This window comes from Pseudopipra pipra, chromosome 1, assembly GCF_036250125.1.
Source record: "Pseudopipra pipra isolate bDixPip1 chromosome 1, bDixPip1.hap1, whole genome shotgun sequence".
Lineage (NCBI taxonomy): Eukaryota > Metazoa > Chordata > Aves > Passeriformes > Pipridae > Pseudopipra > Pseudopipra pipra.
Genome location: NC_087549.1, coordinates 47,396,194 through 47,413,311, shown reverse-complemented (window position 1 = coordinate 47,413,311; position 17,118 = coordinate 47,396,194). Strand labels below are relative to the sequence as shown.

At 36.0% G+C, this 17,118-nt stretch overlaps 1 protein-coding gene across 3 annotated transcripts in view; it reads left to right on the top strand.

Annotated features, from left to right (window-relative positions):
- TTC39C (tetratricopeptide repeat domain 39C) overlaps nt 1-17,118 on the top strand; it is a 41,449-nt gene that overhangs the window by 6,968 nt on the left and 17,363 nt on the right. For all 3 annotated transcript variants that reach the window (XM_064655056.1, XM_064655040.1, XM_064655049.1), the window contains exons 2-6: nt 3,548-3,596; nt 5,067-5,195; nt 6,175-6,289; nt 9,743-10,097; nt 11,410-11,578. In XM_064655056.1, the coding sequence (XP_064511126.1) occupies nt 3,548-3,596; nt 5,067-5,195; nt 6,175-6,289; nt 9,743-10,097; nt 11,410-11,578 (817 nt within the window). The remainder of the gene's footprint in view (nt 1-3,547; nt 3,597-5,066; nt 5,196-6,174; nt 6,290-9,742; nt 10,098-11,409; nt 11,579-17,118) is intronic.

The window sequence follows — 17,118 nt, the reverse complement described above, 5'->3', positions numbered from 1 at the left end:
TTGTTTTAAAATATTTAGTTGCTGCTTCTGTATTTATCTGAGAACTTACATGCCATTATGCTTTACTCTCCCACTCTGAAGGAAAATAATTTGTTTCAATTTGAGTGTCAGTATTGGTATGATGACTGGAATTCTTAGTGGACTGTGGTTAAAGTAGTAATGCCTAGAAAAGCAGAGAGGAAATGTTGGCAGGTTAATTACATTACTCTAAATTTAAACTTGAGCTAGGCTCAAGTAGCTTTAGAAAGTAGCTTTAGAAGCTGATGTATTTGGAAGGGGAATACTGTCTTGGAAATTGCTGTAGAAAAAAAAAGAAAATACTGAGGAGTAACCGAGATGTATGTTTGTTTGTTTGGTTTTATGTGCTTCAGTTCTGATTTATTTTTTGTGGTAAAATTGGGCTGTACAATCTCAGCATTATCAAGCCAAGGCTTAAAACTCTTGAATGTTATCATCATGTGTGAAAATGCGGCATGGCAAACACCTTTCTTCTGAAATTGAATTGCTGTCTTAAAGATATGCCATGATATGAGTCAAATTAGTCAGGGTTTACTGGGAGAAGCAATGTCTCGTGTAACGCTGATTTATACACCCGAAAGAAAGTTCTACTTCAGTGCTCTGAAGTTTTTGACTTAAGTGTAGTTACATGTACCAACTGTATTGGTACATATTGATACGTAGAACCTTTTACTGTGGTATCTTTTAGTAATGGTGTTAATAGCACAATTTCTTACAATAAAGATATCTTTGAGTCCTAGTTTCCTAGCTGAGGGGCAAACGGTGTTTTACAAAATATGTCCGGAGACTGGTTCTTATTTTCTTTGAGCTAATTAAAAGTCTTGAGATTTTTCTTTACTTAATGGAGGCTATTGCTTTCAAAGCCATAAGGACAACTTGGGTAGTGCAGTGTCCCAGTGTTAATTTGTATTCAGTTCCATAACTCCTGCCAACATTGATATGGCCATTGGTTTGCTGCTAGTATTTTCCCAAGTGCTGCTTTGTATCTTAACTTTTTGGTATCTGTCAAAAAAGATGTAAAATCATGTCTGAAGCTGAAGGTCACTTATAAGGAGCTTGAGCCAAGGGTTATTTTTGTGGAATTATATTTTTCTCAGAAGTTTATTGTCATCGTTAGTCACATCTTAGTTTTTACTGGGACAGGATTGTGCCATTGCAAACTTTTTTCCTAGCTCTCAAGGAAAAGATAGCCCTAAGCTGTTGAAGAATTTATAATTCAACGTAATAGTCACAAAGACTGAGCACAGAACATGGTTGTTGTTTAAAATGGATTTTAAACACTGAAATTAACCTTACTAAATGATCTTCCATAAAGCTGCAGTTATAGTGACTACAGCGACTACTTAGGAATATGGCAGAAGTGTTCTTATTTTGTTTAGTGATGTCACAAACTCTGTGTGAGGAGCTCCTGCAGTGAAGTTTTCATGTTTTGATTGCCAAACCCCATGGTCTCAACAGAAGCATCTCCCAGACATCATATAATATTATGCCTCATGTTTTTTTGCTTCAGGGTCCTTTTGTGCTACAGCCCATATGTGCTGTAATGGCAATGCTTTTTATAGATTGAGTGACTGAAAGTTAAAAAGAACTGATCTGCGACAGTTATCTCCTGTATTAAAGCTACTGATAATTTCAGAATAGAACGATGTGGCTCTTGATTTTTTCACTGTTTTGCCTTTGATTGTGGGGGATGGAATTGGAAACAAAGTGAGTGTCAAGAATACAAGTGTGGAAGCAGTGTTGAAAGATCAGTTGAAAAGATAAATATGTATTTGGGGAAAAAACTCAGTTGTACTCAGACAAATATACATTAAAATACTTCGGAAATTTTTAGTGCTTGCAGTAAGGGCTTCAGTATATTTTCTAGTCTGTAGAGACCAGTTGCCTCTCAGCTGTAACTAGCTGCTTCATTTTTTAACATTACTTTAACATTTTTTAACTCCCCAGAACTACTTTCTCTCTGTGTATATTGATCTGAGGAAACTCAAAAATGAAACATTTGGGTTATTTCTGAGCTTCCTTGAAAGTATGATGTAAATGCAACTTCATACTTAAGGACATATATGTAAAAATTTCTTGTCCTGATCTGTTTTGCAGTTTTAGATCAGTTGGGTGTTGATAATGCAGGAGGTGTGACCTTGAAATGTATGGTGAAGGTTGTGTTGAGTATGGTGGTAAGACTGGCTGCTGAATGGGTCCCACACACCTCATGCGTTGGGAGGGGGGATTATGAGAGAGCCACATGCCCTCTGCAGCAGGAGTTCATGCTGGAAGTGCCAGCTGCAGTGAGTGTAATTTGTGTAGCTGATTGCTACTGCCCCGTGAAACACAGCTGCTGGTAGAGAACAGTCCAGGTACTGAACAGCAGAGACATTTACTGGTGGCTGTTCTTTGTTGACGTGCCAACAAGGGGGGAAGTACCCAACCTATTTTCTTTTGAAAAAGAATGAAAACATATGACAGGTTATATCCAGAATTGAGCAATGTGCATCAAAAGGGAAGGTTTTTCTGCTTTGTTTATCTTCCCTGTTTTTCTTTCGTATTATTCTTGTTCATGTCCTTGCTTTTAAATATTTATGCTAAATCACAAAGTGAGAAAAGGGGGGTGGGGGTGTGTGAAACATTGCTGACTGCTTCTTTTTTAAAAAAAACAAACGAAACTCTTGTATTATATAATACAGGTTCACTACTGGAAATTTGTGTTTTAGTAATATACTTCTTTCTCTTTGTTTTTTAAATGCCTGTGGTATTTTAAAAATTCTGCTTTAATCTAATGGTTGCAGAATAAAGTTGGGAAAAAATTAAGTGCTGTACTGTAACTATATATATATGTATGTGTAGCATAAATGATACTTCTTTAATCCTGGAAGTTTGTGTTTTCATATAACCTGGCAGCTCACCATTGAATGGTGTGGATCCATGGTACCACTGAGATTCTGACATTTTAATTTTTTCAAGTGCCTTCTGTGTGACATTACTGTACTCTCATGGTCTGTGTGACTACAGTTGTACTGAAGCTTGAAACCTGTCCCATATATATTACCAAGGTTTTGGTTGCCTGTGTTTTTTTGATCTAGCTGTTGATTTCACCCTTTGGGAATAGCCTTGCAAAGAGAATAGGTGAAGCATCTTAAAACTATTTTACACAGTGTAGTAAGATACATATTCTAAAGTTGAATATATATAAAACCATAAGCCTTATAAGAACCTTACATTTACAACAACTTTGTCATGTGGTAGATGCGGTTTTTTTAGATCTGGGTAGATTAGCTTAAATTCATAGAAGGGTGGAAATGGGAATCTCTTAATACAACTGGCTGACGTTTGTCTGGTAGGACAAAGCTGTAGTGATAGATCACAAGGGAAGAGTAGAATTGGCAGATTTTTAATTTTCTGTGTCTCTTTGATACAAAAAAAACCCACCAAGATTTATTTACAAACATATGAGTTAAACCTAAGAAATGCAATATTGATCTTTATGACAGGAAATATGTACAAATATACTAACTATTTTCTGTTTTCTTTACAGAAACCATAGCCCATTAATGAGTTTTGGAGCCAGTTTTGTCAGCTTTTTGGTGAGTAGATGAGAGCACAGAGTATACATCTGTTTTGGTTCATCTTTGTATGTGCATGTGTGTGTTCAGAATGCTGGATACTCTAAATTTGGTTATTTTTATGAAACTAATTTTTTTCAAATTTTTAGATTAAATGTAGCTAGAGAACAAGGCATCACATCATGTAAAGCTTGTTTACTTGTGTGGTTTAAATATAAAGTAAAGGTTCTGTGATTAGGCTTCTCAATGTATGAAATATTTATGTGTTCCATTAACAGAGGCATAATAAAACACTCTCTTAAGTGAGCAGTGAAGTTATTTAATTAATTAATTGAAATAAAACTCACAAATGCCTGTTTTTCTGATAACATTTGCTACTGAAGATTTCTCCATCCATGCTGCTGCATGAAGGTTGTTAATTCAATCCATTGACTTTACTTCCTTTCTGGATATATGAGAATATTGATTGACTAAAAAGTCATAATGAGCAAGATAAGTCTGTTAAATGCTTTTTAGAAATTAGAAATGATAATACCTTATATAAAACTGAGCAAGTGTATTAGAAAATGTTTAAATCTTATTTTTTAGACTGTCCTTATTCTGACTTTACTGTTTAATCCTGTGTCTCATGAGAAATTATCCATGGTAATACTCTTTTTAAAGACAGAATTTATTACAATGTATCAGAAATACATGATTTGTAAATGAAATAAATTTGAATTCTTTCTTGTATGCAATATGGCCAAATACACTGGTTAGGACATCTGCTGGGGCATATGCTTTCTTTTAAGTCACTGGAGGGGAGAAAGGAAAGAGGGACGATCTCTCAGGCTTGCTTATCTGAATTGATGTGCTGAACCAGTGTAACATCAGAGTGCAGCATCAGAGGATCTTGAATGTATCTTGCTTAGCTGCTGTTCTAAATATAGCACCAGCACTTGGTGTGTCTGTGTCATTCAGAGCTTTTGTTTAATAAAGCTCCAAGAAAAGAACTTACTTGTCCTGAAATTCAGCAGTAGTTGGAGTCAGATGCGGTTTCTTTTTCTTCCTACCTATATAGGGACTGTGATTATTATTTTGAAAAATGTAATAGCTGTTTCTTGTTACTGACTTTGGAGGCCTGTTATTTATATGAATTTATTACATAAAAGCAGTACCTGCACAGATACAAATCATGCCTTACATAACAATAACTGAAAATGAATTTGTATAAATTCATCATGACAGTGCATTCAATTTGACTGCATATGAAGCTCTGAGATGGGAGCAAGGACTTACTGAGTTCTGAGTTGATTTGTCTTGAAATGTTGATAAAGTACTCAATTCTCTAGTTTGGTGTTTCTGTGTTGAAAATATTTGTACTTATGTGTGTACTTTTGTTTAAAGAAGTTTTATTCTCAAATTTTTAGGGAAACTTTTACTATCCATAGCTTCTGTAGAAATAAAACTATTTGTGCTTTCTATCATTTAAATGTGTTTGGTTTTTGGTAGAATGCCATGATGACATTTGAAGAAGAGAAAATGCAACTGGCATGTGATGACTTAAAGGCTACAGAGAAACTTTGTGAAAGTGAAGAAGCTGGAGTTATAGAAACAATCAAGAATAAAATTAAAAAGAATGTAAGAACATAATTTCTAAAATATGGATTTGTCTACTGGATAAGTATTTCTGAAAACTTCCTTTCTGTCCTCCTTGTATTTTGAATAAATTATTTTTGATATGTGAAGAGCAGTTGAGATAAATGATAAACTTGGAAATGAAGTGAAATATTTTGCTTGGATTTCCTAATTGTTGTAAAATACACAATCTCAGGTGATTCCTCTTTTAGAGCAGCAGGTTGTGTTTTGTTAGTAATTGTTTTTTAACATGTCAAATTAGTGATCTCTTAAATTATGTCAGGAAGCTTGTAGCCTGTCTAATTCAGACTAATTTTAATTCATACATGCTCTAGTAATGTTCAAAAGTCATGACGTTGAGGCTGCAGAATGCTGGGAGCGAGGAATATTCCTAGGGAATTTTCCTTCCTTTTTTAGATTTTTCATTCTAAATAATAAAGGAAGAATGAAGCATGAAGATTGAGGACTAGTAAAAGTATTAGTATAGAAATGTGTAGTGAATGGCCTGTCTAGTGTGACATAGCAGAAAAAGAAAGCCATTTCTCTTCAGTATTTAGTTTACTTGCTAAAAAGTATTGAACCTGACATACTTCACTCTCTGCTCCTAAGAGGCACTATGTTTTCCCTGCCAATTGTCATATACCTCTTTCTGTGCTTTTCCTATCTAACATCTTTTAATTCCATGTCTGATGCATTTAGTAAAAATTAAATGAAATTTAAATCTGTTCTGAATATTTGTAGAACCTTAGGAAAAATAACTGCTAGTATATGTGTAAAATTTCTCTATCAAGTAGGATTTTGCTTGATGACCTGTCAAAGGAATTCTAGCATAGTTTTGCACTTCAAAATGCTGAATTAGTTTAGTAGCAATACTACCACTTGCAGTTAATTTTGCCTTTTTTGATTTCTCAGATTTAGAGAAGTATTGTCTATTATCTTTGTTAATACTTTGCTGTGCTCTGTCTTTGTATATTCCAAACAGGTTGATGGACGAAAATCCACTCTATCCATGATAGATCGTCTACAAAGACAAATAATTGTAGCAGACTGTCAAGTCTACTTGGCTGTGCTCTCATTTGTAAAACAAGAGTTATCAGGTGTGCTGTGTCTTTCATGTTTAGATATATTTTTGCATGATATCCTTTTAATAAAGCATGATCATAAAGTTGCAGTATAAGGTTAGCAATAAGGATGATTGTTTTTAAGAAGGAGCACAGTTCCAGTTGAAACATTCCAAGATGGGTACACTTGCAGAAGTGTTCTTCTATCTTTGTGTAGGTAATGGTGTAGGATGAGATGGGTTGCTACAGATCATGCTTTTTGCTTTTTTCATACCAATGGTCGCATTCAACTGATTTTCCTTAGGCAAATTGGAGTCCTTTGCGTGTTCTCATAGAGGCGTTGGAGGAGTTGGTGTGAAGATGGGTAGCAAAGATGGGAAGGATCTGTGTGCTTGATGCAAGATAAAAGAGGCCATTAAGTCCAGGCTGCTGACAAACTGCCAGTGAAAGTAATTTTAAATGAAGTGTGTTGAAGATGGAACTGCTGAATCAGTTCTTATTCTGTGGCCACCAGAGTGTGTCCTTGTATGCCGAAGAGGTTAATCCTGTCGTGTTGAATATATACTCCTTCTCTGGACTGCAGAGCCATCTCTAATGTATTCTTGCATTCCTGCATCTCTTCCATAATCTTAAAACATGCTTAAAACATCCACGAGTTTATAGAAAATGTGGTCAAGGTCGTATATAAAGTTTGAGCGCATTCTCAGGTTCTCACCAAATCAGTGAAGACCAAGAGATGGCAAACAGACTAGATTGTTGGTGAAAACCCTGCTGATCAGTCGAAAGGAATCAGGGAAATAACATTCACATTATTTAAAATAACACCTAAGATTTTCAAACAAGGACGTAATGCTTTCTGTGATGTGCAAACTTGTTTTCTTCCAAGCTGTGGCATCAGGAATGTGTTTGGCTGTAGCTAGCAGAAATTCAGGGGATATTTCTGTCTGCTGTGTGTTTAGTGCTGCAGAAAGACTTCCTTGCTATTTTTGATGCAGTTCTGGGTTTTTGTTTGTGGTGGTTGTTTTTTTTCCCTCGCTCTTGAAGCTTTTTTTCTTTGGTTCAGTATGTATTCTGCAGCTGCATTATTTGGTTGGATGCTGTAATTGAGGGTGGTGTCTGTTCTTTTCTCTCTTGTCTGCTGCTCAGAGAACTGAAGTGGGTAGCAGAGAGAGCACTGCACAACATGCAGTACATTTGGGTAACTCTGAGTTAAAAAATATACCTGAGTATATGCTGAGTAAAAAAATATACCTGGAATCTTTAGTTAAAATTCCAAGCAGCTAAATGCTACTTACTGCCATTGCTGAACTGTTGGGTCCATTATTTTGGTTTTTAACATACATTATCTTTCTGTTTATGTATAAACATCCTCTGTTTTTATCATATTTCTGTACAGAAACAGCCACCAGATTATTGAAATGACTGTAATTAAAAAAAAAAAAAAGGCAGACAAATACTTCTGATCGGTGGATGGGTGAAAATTTTCTTGTTTGTCTTTATGGAACAGTTTGACAAGAAGCATATGATGACATGCAATCTGCTTTCTCATATGCTTAACACATTTTCTTTTCCACCCTCATGGATGTATTAGAAATAGTTTGATCATAAAGTTGGTAACACAGAAATTTACATTGGCTTTCCATGGCAATATTGAACTACCTTTTCTTGATATTTTCCACTACTGTCATGGGTCTGACTACTTTCATGCTGGGAAATCAGCATGAAATTTTTTTGTTAAAATTTAATATAAATTTTTATGTTAAAAAAGTTAGGAATTCATTGTTATAATTTGTTTGATTGTTTCATATTGGTATATCAGTAGTATGTAAATTATTTAGGGTTAATGACAGCATGCTAATGGAAGTAAAGCCTAAAACTATACTTTTTTTCCACCTAACACATCCTTTCTGTTTTGTCCTTGCATTGAAACACAGTGGTTAGCTATTAGGAGAAACACTACTGTAGGATAAGTAAAATGTGGGGATGTTCTTATTATTGGTGTGCTGCATTGCTGTGCGTAGCTGTCTGAGGATTCATCTTGTGGTGAGCCACATAACTTCTAAAGTACTCTGTGCAGGCAAAAAATGACCTAATTGCTTAAAAATGAAGTAATGTTAGTCTTGTAATGCATCTGAATCAAGGCAAGGGTTTCCATTTTTATTATAATGCTTTAATATGGATCTCAAGATAGAGGATTAATTTCTTCTAATACCTCAAGTTCATGTTGACAGAACCCATCTGTCACTACTGAGAATACAAATGTTGCAGTCTTTCTCAGTACAGTTTTTTAAGACTACCAAACTAGCCGTATCCCTTCCTCATACAACAAGAATCCAAAAAAACGTAGCCTAGTCTGTGATATTACTTTCTCTAGAAATGTTTTGGGTTTTTTTGTGATTGGAAGGATTTTTGTCAAAGGCATCAAAGACTTGTAAGGAGTTGTTTGGTATTAATAGCATTTTTCTTTTCTTTGACACACACCACCTGTTATGATCTAATTCTGGCATTAGTTATAACACTTATCTCTGCAAATTTGGTTATATTTGTTTAGAAGACTGCTGCTATAATCATGTTTTTATTTTATTTTATTTTTAGTTACTGTCTTCGTCACTGCAGTTCCTAACTCTTAGGACTCTATCACAGACATAATGCTGGTGTCTGCTTTTACGATTAATGTGTACAAGGATATTCTGTTTGTATCCTGTTTAACACTTGTCATTATCCAAGGATGTGCTTACAAGATGATTGCTGTGTAAATAGGCAAATCTTTATTTTAGATATCAGGCCTTCTTTTACCCTCCTATAAAAATCATAGTGAGACCGAGTATTCTGTCATTCTCAGCTGAGAATCCTCAAGACCATATTTTTTAGGGAAATTCAAGTACTCATATTGCATTTGAAATTGAGGAAGTTAGGCAACTGAGAAATAATTTAAAACCATAAAATTTCTGCATGCTTTACTTTTTTTTCCATTTTTTTTTTAATCATAAAGGCATTATATTCATGTGAGGGGCAGGGAAATGATGATGTTGAAAATCTTACTATCTATCCCAAAGGAAAGGCTCTTCTTGGTATTTTGCTATCGACTGTCTTTTAACAGAATTTGGGCTTAAGGGAAGAGATGTAGTCTCTTTTGAGTTTTGCTTTTCTCTGTTTGCCAGGCAGCTCTTTCATCTGTGCTGTATAGTGGAGCAAGATCCAGTGTGAAGTTCTTTGATTTCTCTCTTTCTTTCTGACAGTTGTATTGCTGTGTAGCTGACTGGAAGTGCCTTTGTGTTGCGTATTGTAAAGTCTGTGGTTGTGAACACTTAAGTTTGTAGTGCCCAGTACGCAAGACCTCTTTGAGAGAACAGTAGCTATTACAAAATCCTTTGTACAAGAAGTTAATGCAAATGGAGAGAGCATCCTAGAGTTTGTGAAATAGCATTTACCACTTAAAATGGCTTCTGAAATGTGTCCTTGAAGTAGTTTTTTTCCTTTGATTTTTAGCTTACATAAAAGGTGGGTGGATACTCCGAAAAGCCTGGAAAATTTACAATAAGTGCTATACGGACATTAACACACTTCAGGAAATATATCAGAAGAAAACAACTCAGGAATCCTTGACTTCTGATGCTGCAAATGATAATCATATTGCTGCAGAAGGTGTAACGGAGGATTCGCTAAACAGACTGAAAGGTGCTGTTAGCTTTGGATATGGACTTTTTCATCTTTGCATATCCATGGTGCCCCCAAACCTGCTCAAAATCATCAACCTGCTGGGTTTTCCTGGAGACCGCCTACAGGGGCTTTCCTCACTGATGTATGCAAGTGAAAGTAAGGACATGAAGGCCCCTTTAGCTACGTGAGTAGCTATATTGAAATGCTTTGGTAGATAACTTAGTACTAAAAGTAAGTAACTGGAGAAAAGTCAAAACCAAAAGGTCATGTTGCTTTAAAGGAAACAACAGCAGGTAAAATAAACTCGTAGTTTGTTGTTTAACGTGCCATGGTTTAGTAAATTCATCACTTACTATTGTATGAGATCTCTCTGCTGTTAATTATTTACATATATTTGGGGTTTGTGTCAATATTTTGCTGTATTCTTCAGTACCTGCAGTTCTCATGTCTAGTTACTTAAATGCCAGCAGAGTAAATAGAAGCTCCCCCGAAGTCTGTGTAGATTTACCTGAATTACATTCTCTGCTATGGAGAGCATACTATTTTGTCTGAGTCATTGATCTCATTTAGCTGTTTTTCCTTACTATTAGCCCAAGATCTTTTCAATTTTTTAATTTTTTTTTTAATTTATTTTAGAATCTTAGTAAAATGAGATGTTCCTTATAGTATTTTTAAAGGAGTATTTTTTGTGTATTCTTTTTCCAAGACTTCATACTGCATTCAGGTCTTTTTAAGAGGTAGACGTAATTTAAACTACCCTCATAAATTATTATTACATTATCTACAAATTAATCCTTTTATTACTGGATCTACTGCAGGTACTATAAGATGTTACTTTTGAAACATTGACCAGCAGGAGAATTGGATTTCTGTTTGTTTTAAAAAGGTTAAGATTAAATGTTCCTGTTGATTCGTTCTTTCTCCTTTCTGGGGAAAAAAATTATATTTTTTGGGAATGTTTCCTCCTTAAGATAGTCTTGGAAATCTTTGTGCTCTGCCCTGGTTTCCAGGAGCGATGTAGGTCATGTAGATGTCTGCCCTTCTGAAAACAGGATGTATTTCTTTTTGACATTGATTTCAAGTGTGTCTGCTGATGTGTGTTTAGGTTTTTTGTTGATTTTTTTTTTGTTAGGTTTTGGGTTTTTTGGAGAGTTTTTTTTTCCTCTCTAATGAACAATTAGTTTTCAAAGTTTTCCTGTTAGTTTTTCTTTTTTCAAAATTAACGGAGTTCTAAAGGCTCAACTGCTTTGATGCAATGAGCTTGATTGTTACCTTGCCTTTGGGTGACATGCACTGAATTGTATGTTCAGGTGCAGTTTAGGAGTATGTTGATGTATGGCAGTAGCATTGTGTTTGTTTTAAAGCCAGATTGCATAATAAAAGATTCATGTCTATCTTTGTCTTTCAGAATAATTTAAAAGTTTCTCTGTGTAGAATGTAATCCTTAAATTTCTGTTTACAAGCTGTAATCATTTTTACTCTTACATTTCTTTTAGATTGGCTCTCTTGTGGTACCACACAGTGGTTCGCCCCTTTTTTGCCCTTGACGGCAGCGATAACAAGGCAGGATTGAAAGAGGCAAAAGAAATTCTTGCAAAAAAAGAATCTGCTTATCCAAATTCTTCTCTGTTCATGTTCTTCAAGGGAAGGATACAGCGATTAGAGGTATTGCATGTTTTCATCCTTTAGACTGATTTCTCCTCCTCACCCTTTGTTATTTTATGTTTTTCTGATGTCAATGAACTAAGCAAGCTTCAGCAAAGTGTGAGATACATGGAAAGATAATCATCTCCGTCAGTAATAAAAAGATAATAAGAATTGATTAAATCCTTCCTAGTTTCAAGTTCAGATGCAAAACCAGCTCTTCTGCTACATCTATCTGAATTAACATTTTGAAATTGTTTTTCAGCTACTTGATACATTTATGGGCTGTGCTAAAAGGAAGTGCTTTTGGTCACTCAGGAGTTTCTTGAGCTATTTCAGTTTTGCTTGTGAAGCTAAAATGTTGAGTATTTTATCTGCTGAGTACATAGCATTTATCTTCCCCTTTTTGTTTTATGCATTGTTCATATACAGCTAATTCTCTGGAGTAATTTCCCTTAAATAACTGCTTTTGATTTTGAGAGGTCAAACCAGGATGTTTTCTGTTGCTAAGGGTGAGCTCTGACCCAAGCCGAAATGTATTCACTAAGAATGTGTTTGTGAATGCTGTTGCAAAGTGCTATTCAAACACTGCAGGAGCCTTTTGGGTTTTGGCTAAATTATTCTCTAAGAATCTCTGATAATAGGAGACAAGTACTTCATACTACTCAACTCCTAGCTGCTGCTTTTATCAGACCAGAATATTTTCTGAACAATTATATTAACCAGAAAACCTAACACAAAAGCACAAACCCAGAATGTTCAAACCCTTCATCTCAACATCATAATTACAAGAGCTCACTGAGATATTAATATTGGCGGTCATTCTTTGCTGGGGTTTGCAATTAAGTCTTTCAAATACAGCTAAATATTCTGAGAAAGGTGACAAGAGTAACAGAACAGAGGAGTAGGCTTCAGTGGACTATCAGATTTTGCAGGCATATTCTTGCATGGGATTTGAATGTTACTTTTCTTTTTTTGCTGTTGTTTTGAAGGCAGTGGTGCATTTTAGGAATTACATTGTCACAGGCAAGTTGTCAGTCCTGGGGAAGTATTGCTGTTGTCTGAGTAGGAAAGATTTTGGTGGCTTTTGTTCAATTGTATGCATATTTCATTCTTATGGTAAAAATCAGATTTGTCAGGAATAGCTACATAATGAAGGCAAGTGCAGTTAAAAAATGCAAGTACATTGATTACCAGGGTATGACTTGGTATTTTTAGTGTAATGAGAAATAAAACTCAACTGGTGCTTCCGACTTTCAGAGCAAGGTGGGGTGAAAACCTAAACATAAGTTGCTAATAAACTGAATATATCTTTCTATGTGTAAAGAAAAAGAATATGTTTGGGATGAGTGTCAGTTTTGTGAAGTTGGTCCCTTTCTGGAGTACCAGTGTGTTCCAGAGGAGAGTTCGTTAAATGCAATCTTACAGTATTAGTGTATGAAATGATGCAGTATGTAGATACTGCAGTACTGATACTGAAGTTTAGGTCCAGGTGAAACTTTGTGCCAGAGACAGCGTGGCCATGTTAATGAAGTTAGTTAGCTTAGACACGCAGAATGCTGTGTAGCCATGACCCTTAGTCAGCAGAAAGCTTATTGGTTGCCAACAGGAATTAAAATGTCCCTTTGCTATTCATGTGTGTGTTTGCATGAGAGCTTTTCTATTCAGCAGCCTTTTCCCCCTCTCTCATCACTGCTTTGTTCCAAGTGGTGCTGTATCAGGGAGGTTTTGCTGTGTCTGAATGTTTTGGTTAGATGTCTAGGGCTCTTCTGTAGATTTTGTTATGAATTTACATGCTTAATTTGCTTGAATGCTGTTGACATAATAGTGAAGGCTATTACGTGACTGGTGGCAATGGCAAGGAACTGTGCTAGATTTCTGCATGATACACTTGTGGTTACATGTGTCTTGAATCTGGGCATTGGTCTTACAGCAACCATTTCATATTAGTGCGACCAGCAGGCGCAGGGAAGTGATTGTCGCCCTGTACTCAACACAGGTGAGGCTGCACCTTGAGTCCTGTGTCTAGTTCTGGCCTCTCACTACAAGAAAAACATTGAGGTACTGGAGAGTGTCCAGAGAAGGGCAACAAAGCTGGTGAAGGGTCTGGAGCTCAGTTCCTGTGAAGAGTGGCTGAGGGAGCTGGGGTTGTTTAGCCTGGAGAAAAGGATGCTCAGGGAGTATTTTATCACTGTCTACAAGTGCTGCCTGAAAGGAGGTTGTAGCCAGGTGGGAGTCAGCCACTTCTCCTAGGCAAAAAGTGACAGGATGAGAGGACACAGCTTCAAGCTGTGCCAAGGGAGGTTCAGGTTGGACATCAGAAAGAATTTTTTCACAGAAGGGGTTGTTAAGCGTTGGGACAAACTGCCCAGGGAGGTAGTGGAGTCACCATCCCTGGAGGTGCTCAAGAAACAACTGTATGTGGCACTTAGTTCTCTGGTTTAGTTGGCAACTTGGTGATCAATCAGAGTTTGGACTGTATGATCTTGGAGGTCTTTATCAACCTAAATGCTGCTGTGGTTCTGAACCAGAAGTGCTCAGATACTCATAGATTACAGACTAATATGGTGAGTTGTAATTTCCTTCTCATTTCTGAGGTGAGCGAGGAGAGCTCCTGCAAAGCCTCGGAAGTGCTTATATTGCCTTTCTCTAAAACTGTTAGTGCACCAGTAAGTTTAAATTCTTTCCACTGGGCATGGGAATATTATTTCAGGTGCCTTACCAAAAATTGGGAAGTCTGTGCTTTAACCTACATGCACGTAAAAGTATACCTGGAGCTGGGAGAGGGCAGAGTGAGAGGTGGTGTTCTGGATCTTACCTATTTCTGCTTTTTGACTTGCAATTTTGCTATCCCTTTTTTTTTTTCTTTTTTTCCTAATCAGCAACACTATTTGAAACTATTGTTTCTCTTTGATTAGGAACAGACTCTGCATATGTATATATAAACAATAAGAAATCTTTAGGGCTGGGACAAAAAACTTGGGTTCTGGGGCTTGATCCATGGAGTTCAATGGGTATAGGTGCATGTAAAGAGTCTGAGTGGAAAAGTACCAAATACTCCACCTGATGGGCAAAACACCATTCATACATTCAGGTGTATGAAAGTGTGTGGGATGTGCAGGCTTCTGAAAATGTTCACTGTGCTTAAATGTAATGCTGTCAGGTACTCTTGGTTTTTTAGTTAACTTTTTGTAGACATTTTTGTATCAGCGGTATCATTCTTATTTAGGAGTAAGAGGGTGTGGTATGGAAAAGTAGACTGAGGGCAAGAGTAATAATAAGCATTGAAAAGTCCTAAGTGAACTTTCTGGAAGAAAGTCAGTGATGTCTAAAGTAAAGAAATTTGCAGGGCTTGCGTAATGTCAAGGTTTATTTTCAAGAATTGTGCTGGCTTTTCTAGATACTTGTTCTAGGCTACAAAGTACAGTATCCTAGTTTTATTCTATTTTGATTTTGTGTCATGTCTAAGAAAAAATGGGTTTCTGTGTGCCAAGGAATAGAAAACAGAGGCTTTGAAATGTCCATATAGTGTTCTCTGATGTAAATTGTTGCCTTTTAGCAGGAAACTGCTTTCTGGTTTCCCCTTAATTATGAACGTGACTTCTTAAAAGCTTTACAAATTCAGAGTGCTGATTGAGAATAGAAACGTTCTGGGAGAAGGAACAGTGTCCTGAGATTTCAGAACAACTCTTTGGGGAAATGTGTGTTGGCTTGGGAAGCCGCTTGGGCCTGGTAAGCTCTGTAGATGCTTAGTTGATGGGTTGGGGTGCTTTCAGTTTTAGAGTGAAGTCAAGAAATGTAAGATTAGGGTTTTCACATTAGCTTTATTAATCTTTTTTATGGTTATGTAATTCTGTAAATTACACATTTTATGTCTTAATGGGCTTTTTTGTCTTTGTATTATGTCCAAGAGAGGCATGAGTAGTTAGTGCCTGTTGAAGGAATTAAAAGTGTGTCTATATATATTTATAAATCTCAGGAACATCAGTTTCAGGTGCAGCTAAGATGTTATATTTGCAGACTCTTGGGACTTTATAATCCTTTCTGTTTATTCTTTGAAACAGTAAACAAATAGTAATTAATTTAAGAATTAACACTAAGAGTAAAAATTCATATTCCAGCACATTGTCACAATCCCTAGAGATGATTGAAACTGTATTTATTAAGGAATATCTCTGAAACATACTTAACTGAGATTGGTGCTGAAGGAAAAGTTAGACAGATGTCAAAACACTTGTGAGATGTAGACAGTTAAAAGGATAGATTATAGAAGATTGAATATTCAACCAACTGGACTCGTATTGAGTGGTTGGTGTTTCATGTACTGCCCCAGGCTGGTGTATGGCATTGCAGACAATGATTTAATTGCCAGTAGTCATTGTGTGGAATAACATGTCCTACAAATAAGTGATTTCCGGTTTGAAATGTTTAGGATTTTAGAAGGCAAAGTATCTTCAAAGAGGGCTAAATATTTAGATTTTCTTTTTCTTTTTTTCATTTTCCTCATAATCATTCAAAACATAGATTTACAGATAGCCTTTGAACTTCCTAGCACAAAGATAAAGTTCTAAACTGACGTTATTTTTTTCTGTAAGATTGGGCCCATAACAGTTATTTTCTAGGAAGGCATGTTGGGATAATGTGTAGTGAAGAGAACGTGCTGCTACAAAAGTAAACGAGGTGTACATGGCTCAGGCTTCCTGGTAATTTTGAGGGCAAATATAACTCACCTTCTGCCTTGCCAACAAGCATCTTAGTTTCATCACCACTGTGTTTTCTAAGGGTACAGTGTTTATGTTGGTACAGGTGTGGATCCCTTTGCTGCCTGTTGTGCTGTCTTGATGCAGTATGTATTATTTTCAATGAAATTGTTCTTTAACAACTAAAACAGTTTTCCCTGATGAGACAAAGGAGAAAACCTAAAAAATCACTTCAGAGCTCTGTGTGTTCATGGACTTAAGATACAATTCTGCAGATTTTTGTAGGAATTTTTGAATTCAGTTATGCTTGCACAGATCATGGGTTTGCCCTTGCAAGGGTTTCTTTCACTTACCTGCTTAGTCAGCAGAGAGGGGCTTAAAAATTCTTCTGTAATATAAATTATTATAATTGTATGTGAGAATGAATATAGGAATGCTATTAAAGCAGGTACAGACCATATTGGAATATACAGTATGTATATGTAAAACAAATATTGTTTTGCATTCCCTCCCCATAATAACTGGTATGGACAAATCCCATCGTAGTCTGGGAAAACTAGAAATTAAGGTAGTCAAAAGAACTATCATTCTAGTTCTTAGAAGGATGTCAGCCTCTTTTTGCTAAGCTGTTGCTAACTAATGATTTTATCAAAATGTTCTTTTTTTTCTCTCATGTGCCTTTTTATCTTCTAATGTGTCATGCAGCATTTATGAATTCTCTATTAACTGCTGCTTAAAGTGGTTGCTGAGGGATATGGGAAAAGGTGAAAAGTTCAAAATAAATAAAATCAAACACTAATGGTACCCTTATTGTGCAGAAAGCTAAACTTCATTGGCAGATGCTAAAAATATGACTTCTAA